The sequence below is a fragment of the Eutrigla gurnardus genome, assembly GCF_963514095.1.
Source record: "Eutrigla gurnardus genome assembly, chromosome: 2".
NCBI classification, from domain to species: Eukaryota; Metazoa; Chordata; class Actinopteri; order Perciformes; family Triglidae; genus Eutrigla; species Eutrigla gurnardus.
Window position 1 is genome coordinate 2,075,723 of NC_139916.1, and position 15,689 is coordinate 2,091,411.

General features: G+C 45.4%; 1 protein-coding gene across 2 annotated transcripts; it reads left to right on the top strand.

Moving 5' to 3' along the window:
* Window positions 1–1,838: 1,838 nt before the first annotated feature.
* LOC311026554 (potassium voltage-gated channel subfamily A member 2) lies at window positions 1,839–7,455 on the top strand. 2 transcript variants are annotated; one of them, XM_084030184.1, is made up of 2 exons: window positions 1,839–2,279; window positions 3,115–7,455. In XM_084030184.1, exon 2 carries the CDS (start codon window positions 3,245–3,247, stop codon window positions 4,724–4,726), a length of 1,482 nt encoding a protein of 493 aa, XP_083886310.1. In that variant the 5' UTR covers window positions 1,839–2,279; window positions 3,115–3,244; the 3' UTR covers window positions 4,727–7,455. The 2 variants fall into 2 exon arrangements, with proteins under 2 accessions (XP_083886310.1, XP_083886311.1); XM_084030185.1 differs by having other exon boundaries at window positions 1,839–2,126.
* The last annotated feature ends 8,234 nt before the right edge of the window (window positions 7,456–15,689 follow it).

Genomic DNA, 15,689 nt, shown 5'->3' on the forward strand with positions numbered 1-15,689 from the left:
GTCCAGACCGTGTTTAAACCAGAGGTCGTCTGTGGTACACAAAAACCTATTTATGTGGCTTAAATAAATCATAAAAGGGAAACTCTGGTATCTTATACACATTAGTAATGAAAAGACGTCCCTTGAAAGTAAACAGGAGTCTGCCTGCACCAAAACTGGAGTTTACCTACTGATGAAGGTCAATCATCTTTTCACTAGATTTATATGATTAGATGGCATTAAACCCTTAAACGCTCTGAGGGAAGGAATAAGCCGCCGTTCAGCTGGTGGGTCGGCCAAAATGACTGCTCAGTTTCTCGGCCCTCAAGTTCATTTTCTCTGCTTCCTGTTCCCACGCCAAAACAGCCTCTGATGGCCACCTGAGATCAATACCTCCTGAGAAATGAATTAACTGTCGACACGTTCATCTGCCAGTTTACACACACAATCATCCATAATCTCCCATACGTGTGATTGAAACACACGCAGCCTTTTTTTCAAGCACCGGGACCCCATCGCTTTTAATTAAAGCAAAGCCAGCTAATGCAAAGTGAACCGGGCTTTCGAGCCGGCATTAACAGTCTTTGTAATGGGGCCCGGCTCATAAATAATGGCTGTGCTGTCATGAGGAACCTGGGAAAGCCATTAAGAGATAGTGAGAGGTGCCGGCGGCAGGCAGACGGGGGGAGACAGAAGGGACGAGGCGGGGGAACCGCGGTGGTCTCGGGTCGGGCCAGGAGCAACCTTGGCCAAGCCGAGTCCCACACAAATCATCCTGCATCTCCTCATTCACCTCCTCCCTTTCACGTCCAAAGGGATTCCTGCTGACCTTTGGCTCATGGAGGTCATCTCTGGCCACGGTGCTTTCACCCCCCGCCCTCCCTCCCTCGCTCCAGTATTGATAGCAGGGTGAGGATTTACTATTGATTCATTTTTTATCTCTGTTCTGAATATATAACGGACACAATGATGGAGGTTTTTGCTCTATTTTAGTCACCATCTCATCTATTATTGACGACGCTTGTCACCAGGAAAGTGAATAAAACTGCAGTTAGAATCATTTCCCTGCTTTTATTCTGATAAATTCAAGAACAAAGCTCAGAAAAGATGCATGCGGTTTTTCCCCCCAAAATAGTCCGTTTCATCAGTAGTTGTACTTGTTAACTAGTTCTGATAACTCAACTTCACAATGGCCTATTGGGCTAAAATAAACAGTGAATGCTTATTTGCGGTTTGAGAAGAGCGATGCTGGAGACGTGACGCCCTTTAACACGGGCTCCACACTGCAGATAAGGAGTGGTATCGTCGGCTCCACAGCCTCCGTTGCTCCCCTCTCTTCTCCATCAGCTCGTCTCTTTTATATGCACAGCGGCGCCTGAATGCAGGTTTGCCTACAAGCTTTCTAGCGGCCACTGCTGACTGCTGCAGAAACCCTTCCAACCTAAAGGACGGTAAATAAACCGATACAAGCCCTCTCACCACCTGTCCACACCCAGGAAGGCCACTTTGTGTGCACGTGCATGTGCGCGTGGCTCTGTGTTGTTGCATAGGGCGAGTCGTTTTCAAGTTAAGTGTCCGGAACTGTGTCCGCGCGCGTGGGATTCTTCTTCTTCTCGAGATGTTTTGGTTGCACGCGGCGAGTGCGTTCCCGAATAGTGACGAAACTCTGACAACTCATGATGACGCGCGTGCTCCAGAAGGCGTCTAATTCTTAAATCTGGGTAATAAGGGCCATCATGTTTTATTTCTTCTAAGCCCTCACGCGCTGCCTCCTCCTCCTCCTCGCCACGCGCTCCTTCTCCTCCCTCCCTTTTGCAGATGTTGCCTCTCTGAGCACCTTCATCAGGACCGTTTACCTTTTGCGGCGGCCACACGCAGGCGCGCCGGCGCGGACAGAGGAGCCGCGGAGGGCGAACCATTGTGCTGATCCCAGCACCTTTCTGGTTATTAAGGGGGAGCACCAGCGCACTAACTCCGTGACGGGTGCCTCCTCCCATTTTTTTTGTGTGTGTTGCCAATCGCCATCCCACGACAGCCTTGCCCGGAGGAGAGGAGAGGAGTCGGGGAGGGAGGTGGGGAGGAAGCGAGGACACACCCGCACATACTGTACCCGGTGTACACAGCGAGGATGCCGCAGACAACATGAGGTGAATATCATCGACTGGCCCCAATTGGATTTTTTTTTTTTTTTTTAAAGCCCAGCTCTGAAGAGCTGATTGTCGCAGCTGGTTTTATTCACCTTCCTGGTACCAGAGTCCTGCAGAGGCAACTCACATCAGATATGGAGAAGATGTCTGCAGGTATGCACGAGGATCAAGATAAAGCATCATCATCATTATATATGTTTTAAAGTCATGTTGTTGTTGATGCACCTCCATGTGAAACATGATAACGGGCAATAAGACTGCAGTTATTCAGTGAAACTGTGTTTTTGATGATGCTGACAAGAGATAGGTTTTTTCTCTTTGAACGCATTTCCTTCTATGGATAAATTATTTATAGGTGTTTTTGAATATTTCAGAGACGGGGCACCATTTCAAGACTAAAAATGCTCCAACAAAACTGCACTGAAGTCTGCTAATATGAGGCTTGTGTGTTTGTCTGGTTCAGCATTCACATCTTGGAAGCGTCTCATTCATTTCATCTGCAGTGGTTTCCTGTGATACATTCTGGACAGGATGCTGTCCGTATGAATTTGGTGGCTGCTGCACTGCCACATTCATGCATGGCTTCACCGCAAAAAGGTAGTCAGTGTGGATTCTGCCCATTGCAGCAGATCAGCCTCCTAATTTATGAGTGCCAGTTTAGCCCCCTGAGTTTACCTGCATTGAAGCCATTTATATGCAAGGCGGATGGCTTATTTGCATATTAATTTGCCCAGAATGAGGAGAAGCGGTGTCAGCCTCAAGTTTCCCTGAGCATCTTCATTATCGCATCGATTTACCAGTATAACTTTACATGAATCATATCAAATCTGCAGACATAGTTCCAGAGGGTGGCTTCATTTTCATTATTTTCATCTGTTTGAAGGAGGTCCTTGACATCTCAGAGTTAAACGGCCAAAGTAGTGAGTGCTGAATCATGTCTCTGGGATCCCTGACCTTGTTGTGTGTCTTTGCTTTGTCCTGCATGCAGTCGGATCCTAGGTGACATCCTGTGGCCGTCGGGTCTTTACGGCGTTGAGCCCCCTCCCTCTCCTGCAGTTCCTCCAGGCTGCAGGACCCAGACTCCCTGAACAGTGCAGGCCTCCTCCCCCCCCTGCAGAATGACTGTTGCCACCGGCGAGCCCTCTGACGAGGCGGCCGCACACCCGCAGGACTACGACCCGGAGGCCGACCACGAGTGCTGCGAGAGGGTGGTCATCAACATCTCAGGGCTGCGCTTTGAGACCCAACTGAAAACCCTCTCACAGTTCCCAGAGACCCTGCTGGGGGACCCCAAAAAGAGGATGCGGTACTTCGACCCGTTGAGGAACGAGTACTTTTTTGACAGGAACAGACCCAGCTTTGATGCCATATTGTATTATTACCAATCAGGGGGCCGGCTAAGAAGGCCGGTCAACGTCACCCTCGATATTTTCTCAGAGGAGATTCGCTTCTATGAGCTGGGCGACGAGGCCATCGAGATATTCAGAGAAGACGAGGGTTTCGTCAAGGAGGAGGAGCGGCCTCTCCCTGACAACGAGTTTCAGAGACAGGTGTGGCTGCTGTTCGAGTACCCGGAGAGCTCAGGTCCTGCTAGGATTATTGCCATAATCTCTGTCATGGTCATCCTGATATCTATCGTCAGTTTCTGCTTGGAGACCCTCCCCATTTTCCGCAACGATGACGAAGAGATGCACAAGTTTGAAATCTACTATCCCGAGACCAACACCACCGTCATCAGCTACACGTCCACCTACTTCACCGACCCCTTCTTCATCCTGGAGACTCTCTGCATCATATGGTTCTCCTTCGAGTTCCTGGTGCGCTTCTTCGCCTGCCCCAGCAAAGCAGGCTTTTTTGGTAATATAATGAACATTATTGATATCGTCGCCATCATCCCATACTTCATCACTCTCGGCACGGAGCTCGCCGAGAAGCCCGACGACGGTCAAGCAGGACAGCAAGCCATGTCTCTCGCCATTCTCAGGGTCATCCGCCTGGTGCGAGTGTTCAGAATTTTCAAGCTGTCGCGTCACTCCAAGGGGCTTCAGATTTTGGGCCAGACCCTCAAGGCCAGCATGAGGGAGCTGGGCCTGCTCATCTTCTTCCTCTTCATCGGGGTCATCCTCTTCTCCAGCGCCGTCTACTTCGCCGAGGCGGACGAGCCCGAGTCACAGTTCGAGAGCATCCCCGACGCGTTCTGGTGGGCAGTGGTGTCCATGACGACGGTCGGCTACGGCGACATGGTGCCGACCACCATCGGCGGCAAGATCGTGGGCTCCCTCTGCGCCATCGCCGGCGTGCTGACCATCGCCCTGCCCGTGCCTGTCATCGTGTCCAACTTCAACTACTTCTACCACCGTGAGACGGAGGGCGAGGAGCAGGCGCAGTACCTGCAGGTCAACGTGCCCAAAGCCGACTCGAACGAGGAGCTGAAGAAGAGCCGGAGCGGCTCCACCGTCAGCAAGTCGGACTACATGGAGATCCAGGAGGCGGTGAACAACAGCCGGGAGGACTTTCAGGAGGAGAACCTGAAGACGGCCAACTGCACGCTGGCCAACACAAACTATGTCAACATCACCAAAATGCTCACGGATGTGTAGTCTATGCTGTTGTTCCTCCTCGTCACGGCGGGGAAATGTGGTGCCGAGCAAACCGGACGGGAACGGGCGTACAGCCTCCCCACCTCACGTGTGCTGGGAAATCAACGCAATAGAATTCAGGATGATGAAGATGATGATGATGATAGACAGTTGGGAAAAAAATACTACAAAGACCATCCGCTCACTCCTCGCTCATCCTGTCTTCACTCCTCACAGCTTGCCCTTAAAACTCCTGATAACCCGTCAAATAGAGTGAAATATCAAACTTTGCATTCCTGCATGGAGTTGGCATTTTTGTGTGTGTGTGTGTGTGTGTGTGTCTGTTAAAAAACAAAAAAAGAAGTCCCGCTCACAACAGTAGTGCACAAAAAGAAATAAGGAAAAACACAGCAAGAAAAAAAAAAAAGTTTTGCTTTCAAAAAAGGAAAAAAAAAACATTGCCCTGCTTTCATTTCCCCAAGGCACACTGCTCCTCCATGCGCTTCCCTCCTTGTGCGCTACATATGCTGCTTCCTGGAGCCGGTGGAAGGAAAACTCCTTTAATAAGAGGAGCGTAAAGAGGATTGGGTGAGCGTAAAGCGAGGAACGGCCCGCGGGGCGACTCGTGGAGAGGTTGGTGGCGGAGTCCGCCACGTTATTTCAAGGATGAATGACAGCCGTCGGCACTTAGCTCATGGTTCGACACCTTTTTTTTCCCAGCAGACATCAGTATCTGATGAATGACTGAGAATGGCCTTGACTTGACTTTTCACTGCTTTTGGTCTTATATGTACTGTATGTATTGCAATGCAAGCCCCCCCCTTTTCCATTCACCCAAAACTGGTCTTACTGCAGAGCTTTGAGGACAACTTGAATGTTTCTTCTTGTTTTGTTTGTTTTTCACAGTTTCTCTCTCTCTCTCACACACACACACACACACACACACATTCACACACACACTCATACTTATTCAAATCAATAAGTAGGTTAACTGTGACTTTACTGATCGCCGGTAGGTAGATAGGTGCTGTTAGTAGTAAACATATATGAATATGCATGACATTTTTATCCGAATGAGAAAGTTCCACTTGTTTTTCTCGACTGCCACTTTGCTTCATCGCACCACTGTATATTTGTCTGTACACTGCCTTCTATACGCATCCACACTTTTAAAAGGATGCCTGCAGGTAGCTGTCTACACTTGTGTGTTTGAGGAGTTTTACTCAATGAATAATCGTAAGGCTAAATCCTTCACTTTAACAGGATGCAGCGCCCTCCTCCTCCTCGATATTAACATTCCACGTAGAAGTCATTACAAACCGTCGGCAGGTCGCTGCAACACGGCGGAGCTGTGATTTCAGCCGTAGTATCAGTCCAGTTGCAGGTGTGATAGACCTGCAGTGCTGTCTTTTTCACAGGTTTGTCACACGATCACGTCCTCATGATCAAAAACAACTTTTAAGGATGCGTGTATAGAGTAATGCTTCCCCTCCTCCTCCTCCTCCCCCGAACTGCCTTTATTCTCTGGGTTTACGCTAATCTCTTAGTGTTGCATGACCTCAAAAACATTCCTAGAAGCATGCATTTAAGATCAAAGAAGAAGCCAGACAAAAAAAAGTATAATTATTACAATAGATATATGTATTACTTATATAAAATATATGTATACAGAACAGGACTCATATACAGTACACACTTACTTTTACGGAGAATAAAAAAAACCTACTTTAAATAGTAATGTTTAAGAGAAAGCAATAGCCTTTCCACAATGCGCAAATCCTCGCCATGTATTTTATTTCTATGACAGTAATAATTGTTCACAGCCTGTGTTCTGCTGTTCCCGGGTCTGTTGAGAGCGACACACACTCTCTGGACATTGCTAGTGGGTTTTTCAGCAAACCTGACACACATTTAGATACAAAATGCTTCACTTAGTATAAAAAATGCCTTCTGTGAACTAATTGTTGAAAGGCAGGTCTTCGTCCAAAGCTGCATTGTGCCCAACCGGAGTCTCGTCTCGGAAAGATTTTTTATTGGCGTTAAAAATGGTCTGAATTGAAACGGATGCTCGGAGAAGCGTCTTCGATGCCAGAAGCTCAATCTGTCTTTAAAAGTTGGCGTGGAATGTGAATGAATAACCCTGATTCTAGGATGGCGTCCAGCTGAAACGGATCCACCGTTCACGCCAACACTGCCAAGGTAACCTTCCACGGCAGTAACGTCAATATGGGGAAGTGATGATCAGCAGCGCTGTAGCAGATAAACGGGGACTTTCCTCATCTCTTCACAGACGTCATGCGTAGTTAGGAAGGGGAAAGGTCTGTAGCATGAATGGATTCTGTAGTGCCAGGATGTACATCTTTTTAATTCTATTCACTTACAGTCTTTAACTGCAGGAACAAAACGTTTTTCACGCCATCGCTGCCGATTATGTGCTCAGGGTGCCTCGTCCAACTGCCCGCCGCCGCCGCGAGGCTTTCCGACGTCGTCTCCGTCGTCATCAGACCCGTGTCTGCTTTCACTCCAAAAAGGTTCGGAGCATTTGTACGTTGCTTTTCCCCGAGAGTAGCACGAAGGTGGACTGAGGCGTGTTGAAGTGGTCCGTACCTGGAGGTGCGACCAGATTTAATAGTTGTTTAGCAATATTCCCATAATCCTTCTGGTGGAGGACAAAGATGTTTGTTTTTCTAAAAAGGGTGTGTTAATGAACGGCTATGTAGTGTGTGTGTGTGTGTGTGTGTGTGTGTGTGTGTGTGTGTGTGTGTGTGTGTGTGTGTGTGTGTGTGTGAGAACCACTGAATGTCCCTGTCTTAGCCTGGTTGTACAGCTGCATTTATGAAACAGCCATTTGCATATAAAAAAAACACACACAGTCTGACCAAAAATATTTGTCTATGCATGCAGATGCATCGTATCTTTATTGTCTTCATTCCATTTCTTCTAAATAAATATATCTATATAATTCTGATAAATGTTCCAGACACATGCAACATTTCTGCATCTCCTCCTCCATGTAAATCCACGTAGCGACTCCGATCTACAGTTGATTCTGCTTAAAGCACAAAGACGAGTAGCATCATCTGTATACCTGCAGTTTGAATCTGTAAAAACATGTTTTCCTTCAGCAGAAACAAAATTAATTTCAAAACGATGTTCGTATTGCTTTACGAGGAGCACCACAGCCTCTAAAAATCTATGTATAAATATCTCTCAGCTGCTGAGGGACCCACCAGCAGATCCACGAGAAGGGTGCCCACCAGTGCAAACACTGAGAAATCTATGCAGAGTACGATTACGAGCTGCTAGTTGAGGAGGACAGAATGTTTGGCATCCCGGCGGAGTCGACCCTGAGAGCCGACGGCATGTTTGAAACCAACCAGAAGAGACACACTTTTCCCATATTCTGGCTGAATGTGAACAGGAGCATTCCTGATGTTTTGTTTGTTTGAACTGCAACGTCAGCTCTTTGAGAAAAAGCTCCTCCATTTAAAAGAAACAACAACTCATACATACGGGAAACGATGACGATCAATATGCAATCTGTATGCATGTGTGTGTTTGAGGACGTTTTCTTTTCGTTTGACCCCCCCAGAGCCTGATAGTGTGGCATCCCCCCCCCCCCCCCCCCCCCCCATACATCATAGAGGCCTGAAAAACATCCATCAATGTTGGTGCAGTGGATAACAGATTTTCTTTCTATGAAATGAAATGTGAGAGAATAATGTAAATAATAAACCAATGTGATGATGGAGCAAAAAACATGTACTATAATACTGTATGTGAAGTCTGGATTCAAAACATAGTATTACCTGCACTTTACAAGACAACAAGGGGACAATCTATGGACAAGAAAAACATGTGAAATTAAAAATGCATATAATCCTTCCAAACGATCATAACCCTGATGAAGTAATATCAATAATGAAGCCAATAATAATTCAACTGAAATGTCGGTGTCGGCGTGTTTATTGTGTCACTTTTATTTTAGTTTTTGGCTTAAAAACACATGTATTAGAAATATGTGAGAGGTTTTTTATCTCCAGCCTTCTTCCTGATGTTGGCAAAGGTTTTTTAAGTCAGCGAATGATGTGAGGAGCTAATTTTAGCCGGAGATCGTCAGTGCTGCTGCGAAATGCTACGAATCGATCAGAGGCCCCTTTGTTGTTATTCTTAGGACAGCCAGCGTCTTTGTAGCCTCGGTGGAGCGTGGAGGGCATTTTCAAAGACCTCTTGGTATCTTCAGCTTCCTCCTCCCTTTAAGTGCACCGTATATATGAGAGAGCAGGGTGTTCTATTAATAGCCTTTTTTGTTGCAGAAGAAGCGAGAGGAGGAGGAAGATGGATGTGAATGCAGGAGGAGGAGGAGGAAGGAGATGGCAGAGGAGGGAAGAAATCCTTCACAGTGAACTTTGCTGAAAGCAGCCACAGTAGGAGAGACCTGACATGCACATTATATGGGGAAACATGTTTCTTTCAGATCCATAAAAACCTAAAAGAATTTGAAGATCTGCAGGATTACCTCATCCCCCTCAGGGGACGTGAAACCTCTTTGTTCTCATGCTATATTTCTGCTGGTCACGTCTGCACCTGTACAGTGTTTTTGTGAGGCAGCTGCCGTCCCGTCCCGTGCTGGTCTGCTATCTTTAGTCCGCCTCGTGGTTTAACTACCGCTCTGCGAGAACACTCGGGGGCCCTTTGTGCTGTAGCTACATCTCCGCTGTAGTCATTAGTCCTGCTTTGATCCAGTGCAGCACTCTGCAGCTCGCTCTGCTGAGGCAGGCGGGGCGAGGCAGGCGGGGCGGGCCCAGCCGAGGTAACGCAGGGCCCTGGCTGCAGGTGGGCCGTTGTTGTTGTTATTGTTGCTGCTGCTGTTGTTGTTGTTGTTGTCAGGGAGGGCAGCCTGCCCACGGGAGCACGGCTGAGCAGGCAGACAGGTCGCCACTGTGCTTCAGCAGCTTGTAATTAGGAGGCGAGCACTGTGGGACTCTAATCCAACAGGGTTTCCTGACTCCGGACCACACCCCGGCATTAGGAGGTGTTCCACTTTTTACACTCATTATTACCTGCTGCTCTGAGATCAGCCGGCCGGCGGTCGCCTCTTTAACATACTGTAATTTAAATCGATTAAAATAATGGAGATTGGATGTTTCATTGTTGGGGAAATGAAGAGGAAAGCATTACTGCCCTCTAGTGGTGATGTTTCAGAAAGTCACAATGTACCTCAGTTTGACAGCCAGTCAATGACTTGGGTTGTTTTTGTTTTATCACATTATATGTAATATTTGCTCAGTTAAAAGTGCCAATATTCAAAATACACTCAATGACAAGTATTCAAAATCTAATATTGTCAAGAAAATTAAAAAAGTAAACGTACTCATAATACAAAAGGATGTGATTTTCTACTATGTAATTAGATTAATACTGATGCATCATGTCAGCTGCTCGAGGTGAAGTTTGAACGACTTATTATAGTTAAAACTTATTATACAATGTGCGTGGTTCTCAACGGGGGTCAAGAGCCTCCTCTTAAAGGGTCACGTGATCAATCTGAGCGTTGAAGATTTCTGGGTGAGGAGAGAAGTTTTGCTGCAAGAATCTATATTTCTTGTAGTCTATGCTACTTTTGTGTAATATTTGATAGCTTTACGTTATTTAAATGAAAGCGAGAAGGTTAGGGGGGAAAAACACATTGATATTTGAATTACATTTAGTTTTATTTTGGAAGGGCCACGAGGAAACAGGTTGCGAATCACCACTTATGCTTATCGTTACCGTGGCTTCCTCTTCAATCTTACTCATAAAAGTAGCTGCAAACTAATAAATGTCGTGGAGTCACTGAGTTGTAGCATCTTCGCTCACAGGCGGCGGTTGTTGTCGTTGTTGTTAAATGTCTCCACGCCGACCCGTTACCATGCAGCACAGACAGCTCGGCTCCTGAACCCATCTGAACTCCATGTATTACTGTCGTTGCCTCAGGCAACACCAAACCTGCGTCCATTACTCAGATTAAGCAGGTAAGCCCCGCCCCCTAAAGCGTCCCCTGCTTTCTGGTCTGGTGGACTCCAAATGGACCATAATGTACTAAATGAACATCATGCTGGATTGAAGAAGACTTGAAACTAGAGATTGAGACCATAAACTCATGTTTACAATGTTTACTGAGATAATACATCAAGAGAGAAGTAGGACCATTTTCTCATAGACTTCTATACAACCAGAGAGGAGTCGCCCCCTGGTGGCCAGCAGAGAGAAGTAGGACCATTTTCTCATAGACTTCTATACAACCAGAGAGGAGTCGCCCCCTGGTGGCCAGCAGAGAGAAGTAGGACCATTTTCTCATAGACTTCTATACAACCAGAGAGGAGTCGCCCCCTGGTGGCCAGCAGAGAGAAGTAGGACCATTTTCTCATAGACTTCTATACAACCAGAGAGGAGTCGCCCCCTGGTGGCCAGCAGAGAGAAGTAGGACCATTTTCTCATAGACTTCTATACAACCAGAGAGGAGTCGCCCCCTGGTGGCCAGCAGAGTCAGAAAGAGTCTTTTTAACAAGGTCTTACATGCTGTGTCTTGGCCACGAATGCAGCACTTAGAAATGGCATAAAACACCAGGAACATAAAAGATTCATAAATGGAGGCGAGTCAGTGAACGTCGGTGAGAGCTGAGGAGACATGAAAGCCCCTGAAAGCCTGAGAGGAAACAATTTGTGGTCCTTTAGCTCTATGTTGTAACATGACAGATATTAAAAGACTGACGGATTAAAACAAGTTAAACTGTACAAAGATTGAACTGTTTTCGTATTTGTACTTTACTTTCTCTAATTTGTGGTGAACTGTGGACTCGCATGACGTCTAGCATAATGAATGATGCAGTCATACCATATAAGGCTAAAGGCAACTTGTCCCGTATGTCCAGAAATATTAATTAATCAAAAATGGCACCAGAGAGTAAAAAGAAGAACTTTACCAGTTCGAACCATCCCTGAAGAATTGGTTTGTTTGGAAAAAATACGTCTTGCACTTCGAGGCGATGGATGACAACGTGAGGGGGTAAGTTTGAGATGTTCTGTAATGTTGAAGCAATATATTATATCCGATGATTTAAATTAAAGGCTGTGAATTATTAGAAATACATATCTATATATGCTATCTATCATTTGAATTGCAGAAACAGAATAGTGTCAACATAATTATGAAATGGAATCAGGTTTTCAGACTCAAAAAAGGAAATGTACCTTTCATTGGGGGAAGACAAATTGCATAGTGTTGGTGTTCACTCATACAGGCCACGTTAATAAAGTTTCTTGCATGCGGCCCTGATGTTTGATGAAATGACTCCAGTGGATCTTTAATCAGCATCATTTCTCTTGATCACAGTGTGGAAACGGCGTCCTCGCTGCCGGCTACGTCTGATGGAGGTCGTTCCCAACGTGGACGAGGGGAAGAATGTCGGAGGCTTTAAATACCCTGTGAGTTAATATTTGATCAACATCTCTTCCCCTCTTACATCACACTTCCAGCGCTGAGATTGTGCACAAACAGGAAACCTGTAATCGCTTCCCTTTCCCTGCCGTCAGCCTTCCCCTCCCTCACAACGATCCGGCTTCTAGCTGCTCATCAGCTCGGTAATGTGTGTTTAATTTCTAGAAAGCGTGATGGCGGCTGATGTGGAGCCCCGTCTTGTCTGAACCATTTGAACAGAGAGGAGTCATTTAGAGAAGATGAAATCCTGATGAAGAGAGGATATTAAAATGTGCTTGATAAGCAGCTCCAATTTAAAAATGACAAACTGAAAATCAGATCAGCAGCAGGAGGAGGGAAGTGTCTCCCAGTGTGTGTGTGTGTCATTTGTAATTTATTTCATTTTGAGACGAGCACAATGCACAATATAGACATTAATCTTGTACAACAACAAAATATGCATTATACCAGGTTATAGCAAATTGCTATTTTCCACCTGTAGTCCCTCGAGGAAAAGATTAATAAAAGAAGAAAACAAAGCAAAACAATAGATAAAACAGATACATAAAAACAGGGAAACACACTCTCTCATACAAACACACACAATGTATAAATGTGTGTCTGTGAATCATTTAAAAAAGTAAGCAGACGTTGGAGTGCTCTAACAGATGTTCAGATGTCATGTTGTGTGACAGTGATGTAACGACGTGCTTTTTATCTTGAGGGCACGTTTGTTTAATGATTCAAGTGGTTTTGAAGCTGATTTACTCGCCTGCCTCTCGAACCGTCATCATTTGTAACATCCAACCATAAATGTACTCCCTGACAAAAATCAGAGGCAATGACGACATCCATGTTGGAACACAAAACAATCCTTGTTTGACCCACGATTTATTCAAAAGTATTCATTCCTGCACCTTTTAAAGGCAATGCAGCTAAAAATAAATATTTATATGAATTATTATTAATCATTTACAAAAAATCTATTTGTTATTGTTTTAATAATTCAAATTATTAAATGTTTTTTATTTTAAATGTATTAAATGCAATTATTATTATTAATTGAATATTACATATGAATTAAAAATAAATCACTCTTTTTTCTGAACAAAGTGAACGTGTGCGTCACGCTGTGGGGAACCGGAGGCCTGATGACATCATGGGGTTTTCTGGTGGAGCGTTGATGTCGGGTGGATAGTGATGAGGTTTGCCAGCTTGCCTGTCGTGGATTATTCATGTGTGATCAGAGCGCCGGCGTAGAAACCTCCCGGAGGTAACCCAAGCCTCCACGCGATGGAGGCCGTTCTGTTACGTCATGTTTGTTCTGACTCCTACTACAAACCTTAAACACAGACAATAACATACATATTCCTTATTGAATCATGGAGTACGTCTGCTTATCAGTAAACTACCATTGACCTATTTCTATTGTTTATTTTTTTGTCACACCCTTTGTAAGCGTGTGAAAACCAGTGCCATCGCTTCTACAAGCTTTAAACATTTATAGCTGCTCTATTCTCTGAGCAACAATGGTCTGACAACGGTCTGTCTGTCTGTCTGTCTGTCTGTCTGTCTGTCTGTCTGTCTGTCTGTCTGTCTGTCGGTCTGTCTGTTCAGCACCTCTCAGACACACATCCCAGGGTATCTGTATCTGCACCCAGAGACCTCTCCCGTATTCAGCACAGGCGTTTGGTGCAGAAATATTTTATAAGCCAAGAAGAAATGTGTTGTTTTCTTTTCCTCAGAGTAAACTAGCAGCAGGGAATTGCATGATGGGTAATGTTGTGTGGGTTTCCAGCTGCACTCTGGCGATAAGGCATATATTGGCCACAAATCACAGGGGAATGCATTATGTGGGAGGAAGAAAGCTGAAAGTTATCTTCACTGTTATTTACAATATTTACAGTCTTATGATTATGAATGTACTATTATGATTGCTTAATGAGCATTGGATGTTGGCCTGCAGGGATCAGCGGCCACAAATACCCTGAATAATGCTAACAATAGTTACACATTAAGATTGGACTGTCCATTTATTTTTAATCGTTTGGTTGACCTCCATTGTTTTTGTTTGTTCTTCTTTTATAGGGGAGGATGTCTCTGAGCACCAATAACTACCTTCAAACAAATAAGAGATTATTCATTGTTCACCAACAGTAAACTCTACTCAATCTTTATTGATAGGGCACTTTTCAAACAACCAGCGGTGGATCAAAGTGGTGTACATTGTAATAAGAAAAATACACATAAAACACAGTAAACGGGTGTTTTGCTCAGCCTGAATTAAAAGCCGTTGAGAAAAGGTGGGTCAACAATGAGGACTTGAAAACCTCCAGGGTCTGATCTAATATGTGAGGGCAGGCTAGCCGCCGCAAAGGCTCGGCCACCTCTGGTGGTTAGTCTAGACCCGGGACATCTAGCAACAGCTGATTGTGCTGCTGCTTCAAAAACAAAGAACAAAAGTTTAAAATCAATCCTGAAGCAGACAGGCAGCCAGTGGAGGGAGGCCAAAACCAGGACGCAAGGGTCCACGGCCACGCTAGCAGCTCCATGAAGCCGATGTTTGGAGCTAAACGCTAGCGTCTCAACTCCTACGTGCCGATCCATCGCGTAGAAGTTGAGATCTTTCACTGTATCTGTGAAAACATTAAATCATTCTAACCCATTTGATATCTGATGAGATTTAATCTGGAGCTTTTGAGTCCACAATGAAAGCAGCGGGAAACCGGATACAAGTACCACTAAAAACAAAGTGAAGCTTTTGACGATCCAAACCTGCTGACTAAACAGCCGAGAGGCGGAGAGGTCAACGAGGTTCACGGAGGAGCTGGCGGGCCGCCAACCAATCCTACACACCGGTGTGAAATGTGATCGAGAGCCAAGCGAGCTCACCGGGCAGGCAGACGGCCGATCCAGGACTTTACTCGCCAGGTGCTGCACCAACACTTCACTTCAGTGTCTGGCTCCTTGAAGTCCTGGGGTTGGGAGACAGACAGACAGACAGGCAGGCAGGCAGACAGACAGACAGGTGAAGGGAACAGGGCTTCTATTCATAGACGACAAAGAAGTTGACGAGGAGGTTTCGAGTGACATCTCTCTCCTCGTGTGAAGGTCGTGTGACTTGTGTTGCTGTCGATGCATCGTATTTATAACAAATAAAGAAAATCACTGAAATAACACGACGTGTGAACAGGAAGCTTTGTTCATTTGTTTTCTCAGAGACGGAATTGATTTGGTAGACGTGTTGTTGCTTAAAAACATCTGGTATTTAACCTTCTCGCCGTCTTTAGAGAGATTTACAAACCGCCCCTTAAGACGCTGCCATCGGCTGTTTGGACGTTTTAATCCAAGAGGATGCGTGACCGAGGTAAGACGAGCTCCTTCCAACACCGGATAACCAGGTAAAGTCCATTTAAATGCTTTTAAACGGATGCTAATACTATATAGAGAGAGAGTAAAAAACATTTCCACATCTTGATTGTTTGTACAGTTTTTAAAAAAGATGCTGTTGTAGTGACGGTTTGA